The sequence below is a fragment of the Aulonocara sp. 'chitande type north' Nkhata Bay genome, linkage group LG9 (assembly GCF_057382095.1).
Source record: "Aulonocara sp. 'chitande type north' Nkhata Bay isolate Kocher_YH1m ecotype deep benthic linkage group LG9, A_spYH_male_GT1.1, whole genome shotgun sequence".
NCBI classification, from domain to species: Eukaryota; Metazoa; Chordata; class Actinopteri; order Cichliformes; family Cichlidae; genus Aulonocara; species Aulonocara sp. 'chitande type north' Nkhata Bay.
In genome coordinates, this window is record NC_141352.1 from 34,750,083 (window position 1) to 34,759,011 (window position 8,929).

An 8,929-nucleotide genomic window follows, 5' to 3' on the forward strand; every position below is an offset into this window, starting at 1 on the left:
TTCGGGTTTCAGCATCAATGTGGGAAAGCACGTGGAGCTCTGAACACATCAAAGGCAATACGCGGTCTCGATGCCACAGTCATGAGAAGCTTTATCCAATATGGTCCACTTCACAAGAGGTACAGCGAGGATGTGAGTCAGCAGCAGTGGAAAGTGAATTCAACATCTGCCTGGCTCCCAGCTGCAGAGGTTAAAGAACACAGAACAGGGATTTTCTCTACGAGCGGGTCAAGCGAGTGGCTTGGACTGGCTTGGAATGCTATCCCCCTTTTTTTAATGCTCAATAATGGTGCATTTTGCATGCTTGGTAGATGTGAAGTTGACAAACCAAGCAGGGCAGCAGTTTTGAGAGATCAAGGAACTCCAGGATTTAAGTGGGGGAAAAAAAAACAACGTTCTTCACCACTCCAAAGCCGGGAGGCTCTCCGGAGCGAGCTTAATTACCAACTGCAGGCAGAGCTTCATTTAGAAACCACAGGGCTTTTACTGAAAATCAGAGGTGCTAATAAGTTGCCTGCCCATTCGAGGTCATCAGCACGGGAAGCAGAGAAGAAGGGTGTTGTTTTATCTAACTCTTATTTTCCTGTTAGTTTGTAGCTTAAACTAGACTCTTTGCTTTATACACTGCTGTTTTGTATCATTATCTGTGTCAAGTAGAGTAATTATCTAACAAATGTATAAAAGCGGCTCTCTAATTAAATGCCACGGGCTGTAGGAGACGGAGATAAATTATTTATTCTGCTTTGATGAGAGCTAGCTAGCTCTGAGCAGTCAGTCGTTTTTAGACTTGAAACCGCTGTAGCGGGATTTTACTGAAACTTTTCTGGGGGTGGGAAGAAAAAACAAAAAACCAAGCAAAAATTTGAATGTTTGCCACCAAGGTTTCTGTGTTTGAGAGCCAGCTTCTCCAAAGATGGTCATTCAAGAGACAAAGGTATGTATGAGTCAGGAAGAGGCGAGGTTGTTCAGAAACAAAGTATGCAGTGTTTCAACCACAGCTCTGATCTAATGTGATCTTTGTAGCTGCAGGGCAAGTTAAAAATATATTCCTCCAGCCAAAAAAAAAAAAAAAAAAAAAAAAAAAAAAAGGAAAAATTTTACAAAAAACCCAAAAAGAAAATGGAAAAAAAAAAAAAAAAGGGGGGGGGGGGGGGGGTTCACAGTAATAAAGCATAACTCAGGAGGAGAATCAACAAATGAGACAAAGGAGGCGAGCCAAGGTCAGATAAGAATTTCTTATTCCAATAAAAAATACATTCATACAGAAATATAACAATTTTGCAAAACAATTTCAAATAAAAATTTCATAAAGCATAAACATAACAATTTTACAAAAGTTTTTTTTTCCTTTTTTTTAATACAAAGATTTTAGAGAACAAAGAGCTCTGTGTGTGTGTGTGAGACAGAGTAGTTTGGGTAGTGGAGATGAAAGTGATGATGGAGATGTGAAAAAAAAGAAATGCGAGCAAAGACAAGGAAAGAAAAAAAGCATGAGGCTGAATCAAGGCTCAATTATCACTTGGAACAGTATCGGCTGCTGTTTTCGCAGAATGGATGTTCCTGCTCTTTGCCTGCCAAGGGCCTTGCCAGCGCTCCCAAAATCTATCGCAGCAAGCACTTTCAAGTTTGTACTCATCCCCGTCTCCAGTGCCCGCTCATCTGAAATCCATATGTCGGAGCATGCCGCTCTGCAACTTGCTGCGACATTGGATTCCTGCAGCCGGGTCGCTGACCTAGAGACAGTGCCGCACAAAGATTTATCCTAAAGCAGTAATCGGTAGAAGCCCGAGCGGTTTGGGAGTCGGGGGGTTGGGCTCTACTTTGTCGTTGAGGGTCCTTCTCGCTCCACCTCCAAACAGAAACTTTGATGAGCTTTTTTTGTGGCCAAATTTCCCAGATCCTGAGAGCCTCCATTCACCCCACCCGGCTCACTCCTGTGGTTTTCATAATACTGTTGCAGCTTGGCTAAAACAAAGCTCTCCAGACAGGTCAATAACCAACCTACACAGTCAGCAGTCTGTGACAGATTCCATGCCAACAAAGCCTTTAGCAATTCATTACTGTGAGGCGGTACAAGGCGAGGCCTGTCCGACTGCAGCCTGTTAATTACAATAAATCTTTAGCTTTTTTCCCCCCTTCAGTCCCACTCGAAGGGATGCAGGGACAAGGAAAGGGGGGTGGTCAAACCGGGGTGGGGTGGGGAAGGACACCGGTGAATGAGAGGAGCAGCACTGTGTGTGATGGACTTCAGTACATACTACACAGTAGTTAACATCTTTAATAAATGAATTTAAGTGCTCTAAACATACAGCATTTGTCCTATGTACAAGTTCAAACTTAAATTAATGGCATTTACATCGACTAAACTGGTGCTCCGACTCAAAAAGAGACGGGGAAAAAAAAAGGCAGTTGACTCAGAAAAGGTACTTTTGTGAACATTTACATTTAAACAACAAATTAACTGCCAGAAAAAACTAGTTTAAACACAAAGTAGGTGCAATTTCATTTGTAATTGAGCCTTGATTAAGCTTTTCGCAAATCACCCAGACAACAAATGTGACACCCCAAAGGGAGCAAAACCACGGCTACCCCAGAGGGCCGAGTCACTTGCATAAGGCACCATTAAAAGGTCAACAGTGCATTATTGGAAAGAAAGTACAAAAAAATCCAAAATGACTCCTCAAGGCAAAGAATGAATGAGAATGTTAGCAAGCAGGGGTGATCTGACAAACCAGAATGAAGGCAATGGATTTAAGTGTTAAAATATATATTAAAAAAAAAAAAGAAAAAAAAAAAGAGGAAATCGTCAAGGCTTTATGTACAATATTGTAACATTTAACTGTTTGCCGTTTAGCTGCACTTTTATTGAAACTATCTGGAGTCCTGATTACAGTGGAAACAGGAAATGAAGAAACCCTAGAACCATGCAACACCTGTCTATGATACTGAAGTTATAGTATAGTTGTGTTATACCTCTAAGCACACAGCTTATACAATTGGACTACAAATGAGCTTTGTAGCTTGTAAAAAAATAATAAACCAGGCTACATAACACATTGCACATTTAGTAGCTGCACCAAAAACACCAAAAAAAGCTCCTGTCATACAGTGACCAAGAGAGGGGAGGGGTGTAGGGGGGTGTTTTGGTCCCTAGGTTACACAGACCAGAAGGTGACATGTCAGCACCTCTCTCTCTCTCTTTGTCACTGGCTCTGGTCAAACCCAAGGCCTCGCTAGCTTCAGAGAAGCAGGGGGGCCCCCCCTCCCTCACCCAAGTCTGGTTACCACACAAGGCAGGCAGGCAGGCAGGAGCTTCCTCCCTGCCTCATCCTCACACCGCCACCAGGGAAACACAAGCGGAATGCTTCTCCCAGAATGCTCAGTCCACAGCAACATCGGTACCAGCCCATCCGCCAATCCCATCTCTTCTACCCCCCAAAATTCTCCTCTTCCTCTCCTCTCTCTTCCAGATGGGGAGGAGGGGGGTCCGGTAGCCAATCACAGACATTCACAGTGCACACATGCTTGCCTCAGACAGTTTAGTAAAGTACCAGTGTATCTGCTGTCTGGGAGATGTCCCCAAAACATCATGCACCATACGTACAAATCATTCACTCTTTAATTGTCTTTTCTTTTTATTTCTTCTGTTTTTTTTGTTTAGTTTTGTCTTTTTGTGTGTGTCTGTGTGTGTTTTAAGTCCTTCTCAATCCAAAAAAAAACAAAAAGAAAAAAACCGACAAAAAAAACTTGCCCATCCATGATTTTGTCCTCTTGTTGCAACAGACGACCTTCAGAGCGCCTTTCTCCGAAGAGAGGTCCCGGAGGCACTGGGTTTCAGTATGGTGCAAAACGGCATGCTTTGGCTGGAACACTCTCCCGCCACCCTGCTCTGGGACAGTTCAACCAAGAGACTGGTCGGGAGGCGGCGTTTGTTTACATTTTTTTTTCCTTCCTCTCCCCTTTTCAAAACTTTTTTTTCCCCCCACTTTGTGGCGTCGCTCGGCGCTCACCCCGCTCTAGATGTGCCTCTTCATGTGAAGAGCCAGATGGTCAGACCTGGAGAAACATCTGTGGATAGATTGGGGGGAGGCGAGAGAGAAAGTCAGTAAGATGCTGGATGAGGCACGCTGTAGGGCATGAAGATAGTCGTTGCAATCTGCAGACCTAAACTGAGAAATTCGTAATATGAAGAAGCCAGTTGCTTCATTTTTCCTGCAGCCTGGCTTTTCCTGATTTTTGTGTCAAAGACTCTAAAAATTAGAGTCCAAACATCAACGCAGACAAGCAATCTTGACATCTGACTCATAAGCTTCTGTTGGGCCTGAAATATGCTATGTCACATTTTTACTAGACAAACTGGCCAAAAATATCAACATGTGTATACTGAGTTAGCATTACCCGATATATCAGAGCGATCTATTCATTAGTCGAGTACTAGTTTTTTGGGCTACATGAATGTGCTTTCAGTCTAAAGACAAGCATCACTGCTAGGATGATGCATGGGAAGTGAAAATAATAAATTAAAAATCAGATCCCATGAGAACAAAAGCAGTCTTATCAGAAGCGTGGTGACGATGCTCAGAGATAAACAGCCCAGCTTACCTGTCACAGTGACTGCATTTAAATGGCTTTGCCCCGGTGTGCTTCCTGAAGTGTCTGGTCAGCTCGTCGCTTCGTGCAAAACGCCACTCGCAGCCCTCCCACGAACACCTGTATGGTTTCTCACCTGCGGGAGCAAACAAGAAGACTGGTTAAAACCCGCGCTAACATTTCCTCCTGGTGTGATGACATGCTTGTTTCGTTCATTCAAATCAATCAGGAAGACGGACTGACAAAGCTGTCTGAAACCTGGGATACCACTGAACCTGTTGGCTCACAGGCTCTGCGTGCATGCAGCTCGAAACATGCCAAGAATGTCAACAGTGCTGCAGTGTGGCTGAATGTGTGGGATATTTAAAATGCAAAACAGAGGGAGGGGAAAAAAAGAAGAAGCCGCAAGTGCAATTTCACACTGCTGATCAAACACAAGGGACATTGGAATGACCAGTCAAAGCACCTCCCAGTTCAGTCCCCCCGGCTCCTCAGCCAGTCTCCCCTTTCCCATGGTGAAACCCAATCTGTTTTGAAGTCCTTTTATCTCCTACGTACAACCCCTCCCCCTTGTAAACCCCCCCCCCCTCTCCTCGCTCTCTCTCTGGCTCAGTCAGTCACATTCCAGATAGATTAGGTCACAGTTTAGCTATCCAGCCATGCAGAGCTAATACTCAGCGCTCCAGCTGAGGACATCATGCACTGTGGACCTTTAATTACATGACACAATGGGCAGACGATGCCATTAAGGTGGAAGACTGAATTAACAGCACTCCTGGCATCGACTCAATAAAATCTGAGATTTTATTTTTTTAAAGAAAGTACTGTCTTTCCTTGTATCCCCCTTTTCTGTTTTTACTCTGGGGCAGATAGAGCCGGGACTCACCTGTGTGTGTGCGCTGGTGTGCTTTTAGGTGGGAGCTCTTTGTGTAAACCTTGCGACACCCATTGAAATGGCACCTGTGCACACGCCTCCTGCCGTCCGGAGATGCGTCTCCGCAGGCAAGTCCCGTCTTTTCCGAGCTCTTTGCCACGCCGCCGCTCCTGATTTTGACCGGCAAGTGCAACTCGGCGTGCGTGCTCACCCAGCTGCTCATCGCGCCGCTGGCCTCCGAGTTGGCCTCGGGAGAGGATGGAGGTGTGCTAATGACAGAGGGGCTAAAAGGTCCAGAGCCAACCAAGACAGAGCCCAGAGGGTTGGAGGTAAAGCTGTGAGTGGGCGAGAGCTCCTCAGAACTGTCTGAAGCCTCGCTGCTGGCGTCTGAATTCACACTGTTGGTTTCCAAGATTTGGCTGTCCTGATTGTCCTCCTCGTGGGCCTTTGGGTCAGACTCGGCCTTGGCCTTATCCCCGCAGGCCAAGATCAGCTTGCTCCAGAGGTCCTCTTGGCTGTCGAACTTGAGGTCGGATGTGGAGACGTAAGGCTCGCTCTGCAGGTAGCGCTCCAGCTCCAAGCATGTCTGGATGAATGCAAAAGAAAAAGACACAGTAAGAACAGATGAGTCACAGCACATTCACTCATAGCAGCAAAATGCTTCTGCGAGAGGGGAAATCCTTTTAAATCATGCATGCGCACATCCCCAGTATGCTTTTGGCTGGTGGAATATTTGCTAAACGCTTACAGCGGGAAACCAGCAAATTTCTGCTATTTCTGCATGTGCAGTAATGAGGCTGCACTGATTAAGCAATGGAAGGAAAATTAAAGAAAAAACAACCAATATTTGCTGCTTCTTTGTATCACATGACGCACGCTGATATACGTCTTAAAAGCTAAGCCCCGATTTTCAAAACTTTAAACTTTTGATGGCCAATTTGGGGAAAAAATAAAGACACATGCTTCTAGAAACCGCCATTATTTGCATTTCCTGATGCCGGCGTCACTAATCATGTGTCTCCTTTGCTCAGCTCAGCCCCCTCCACCGCTGATTGGGCATCATAACACGACGCGACCACATGGAGTTCATTGAGCAGCCTCAGCTCTGAGCTCTCCTGCAGCCAAACGTGCAGTGTCATTTCAGCACTCCACAATGACTCACTCAACAAATATAGAGTCCTTTTAAGGAAGCCGCTCAACTTCCCCCTCCAACATTTCAGCTGCTTGTCCTCATGCAGGACCGCTGTCATGCAATCAGTCCTTCCCCTCACTGTCAGCCCCTCCAAGCCCCAGCTGTGAAAAGATTCACTGACTCTAAATTTACTAACTTCTACAGGGCCCTTAAAGTTAAAAAGCAAAAAAGGAGGAGGGGGGTCATTAGAAGAAGAGTTCTGAGACAGCAGCTTTTATAAATATTCTCCTCTAGGCCTCTGCAGCTTTTACACTACATTTTTCCAGCTGTGCTGGTGTCTACTCATGCGAGGAGGAGGAGTAATTGGCCGAGGCTTGACATTTTGATATCGTTATGCCGTGGAGCCCATTCAAATCCCAAGAATGATACAAACATCTGCTTCGTAAAGGAAAGCAAATGCTCTGAAGCACAGAGACGTATAACGCAGATCCCACAACAGACTTATAACTTTGTGATTTGAAAAGCACCGACAACGACATCCTCTACTCTCATGCTGATTTCAAACTGCACTTCCTTCCCACAACCGCTGTCATTCGCCAGCATGTGTCAGCAGTTGACAGAAGCACCCCAGTGCCCTGAAAGCATCGGCCGAAAAACAAGCAGAAGCCGTGCTCCAAACAGAGCAGTGGCAGTGAAGCAGCAGCACGCCGATTCTGCTCGAGTTACTCTCTCCCCATTCATCTCGGACTCCAGCTGTCAGACTGACACACTGATCCACTTCAGCCGGCCACAAACTTCAGAACCAAACAGAAAATGAAACGGGATCCGTCTAAGCAGCGGGAGCCTGTTTTTGTACAACCGTTATCAGCGTACATACACGGACATAGTACATATAAATACATTTGAAGTTGTCCGCCGTGTCATGTGTTACAGCAAGAAGAGCATGAAATCTGCTCAGTTCCGCTTTGCCTTACAGGCTCAAATTGAGACTTAGTAGTGGAAAAAAAGAGCTTCTAGCGGATACATTAACTTATATTCACCTGCTGCCAGTACTCCTCCAGTGACGGTAAGGCTGAGAAATAGCCCGTGTCGTGAACTATTTGAAGTTCTTGAAAGATGCTGCACATGGGTAGAACATCCATTTTTCCCCGAGCTTGTGATTTTTTATTATTTAAATTTGTTTTAGCTGCACTTAAATATATTTTTCTCAGGTAGAAAACCCAGTGAAAGACACAGCAGCGATCCCTCCGCGATGCAAACGACTTGTACTCAGCAGCAGCACCAGAAGAAGACTCCGCGCGTCAGTCAGCCAGTCAATCCCCCCCTTTCCTTCTTCTCTCGCTCTCGTTCAAGGTATTTGCAAACACTGCACCACACTGGATGGGGAACAACTGCGCTCTGCAAACTTCCCTCTTCAAACCTCGATGCCCCCTCCCCTCCTTCCCTCTTCTCCTCTGCCGCCCCCTCGTCGTCATCAGTTACGCCCGCCTCCCTTTCCACCAATCAGCGACGAGAAGAGCAAGGGCCCGCGAATGATATCACAGCCGACCAATCGCGTCGGTCCGCTAACTCATCTCCGCTTTTAAGTGGTTCGTTTAACTCTCAGTGGCTCGTCTCTGATTGGCTGGTATTTATAGCCACATATATATAACCAGCGACGGGCTCTTTTCGCCGTAGTCTTTTTTTCTGTCGACGGTGTTTCGCCACAGACAGCGCATGTGAGCCGAAACAGTTTCTCTTCTGTGGCGAAACCTCTTGTGTACATGTGTGCAACTTTTGTCACAAGTAGCAGTTGCAACAGTGTTGTTTGAAGGGGGTTGTCTTCAAGGCCGTAACTGTGGCGAAGTGCTTGTGTTGACAAGAGCCATTGAAAGTTCCACTCGGTGAAGACGTGTCTTGGGACACGGTGACTAATGGATGGCAGGATATTATGTTATCACGACACACGCTGTCATTAGAGGAAACATTAGTCCTCAGTTCTCCTCTATGACTACATTCATGTAGACTTCTGCTTTATCGCTGATTTACTGAAGGAAGATCAAAGTTGCACTCTGTGGTTGAGGTTTGACAAGTGCAGCCCTTACTGGGGTTTTTTTTAAAGTATCTTTTTAAACCCTAATTTGCACTTAAAAGAGCACAACGCAGAATTAATATTCAACAGTAGTTCCCCAAAGTTAAAGAGTTTGTTTTACCCCAATTTAATTATTATGATACATGGAGAAAATCCTGTATAAATTAACACTCAATTATTCCCAAGATCATTCTAGACCATGTTTAGGTGGGAATTTAACCAAATCTTTGAGCCTAGCTTTGCACTGCTGTGCCCCGTGTTT

The 8,929-nt window shown here is 45.5% G+C and overlaps 1 protein-coding gene across 1 annotated transcript; it reads right to left on the reverse strand.

The window, feature by feature from the left end:
* Positions 1–1,216: 1,216 nt before the first annotated feature.
* Positions 1,217–8,014, reverse strand: klf6a (Kruppel like factor 6a). The gene is made up of 4 exons (XM_086307259.1): positions 7,637–8,014; positions 5,477–6,050; positions 4,603–4,726; positions 1,217–4,068 (listed from the first exon to the last, which is right to left on the reverse strand). The coding sequence occupies exons 1-4, from the start codon at positions 7,736–7,738 to the stop codon at positions 4,017–4,019; spliced, it is 852 nt and encodes a 283-aa protein (XP_086163385.1). The 5' UTR covers positions 7,739–8,014; the 3' UTR covers positions 1,217–4,016.
* Between the last annotated feature and the right edge of the window lie 915 nt (positions 8,015–8,929).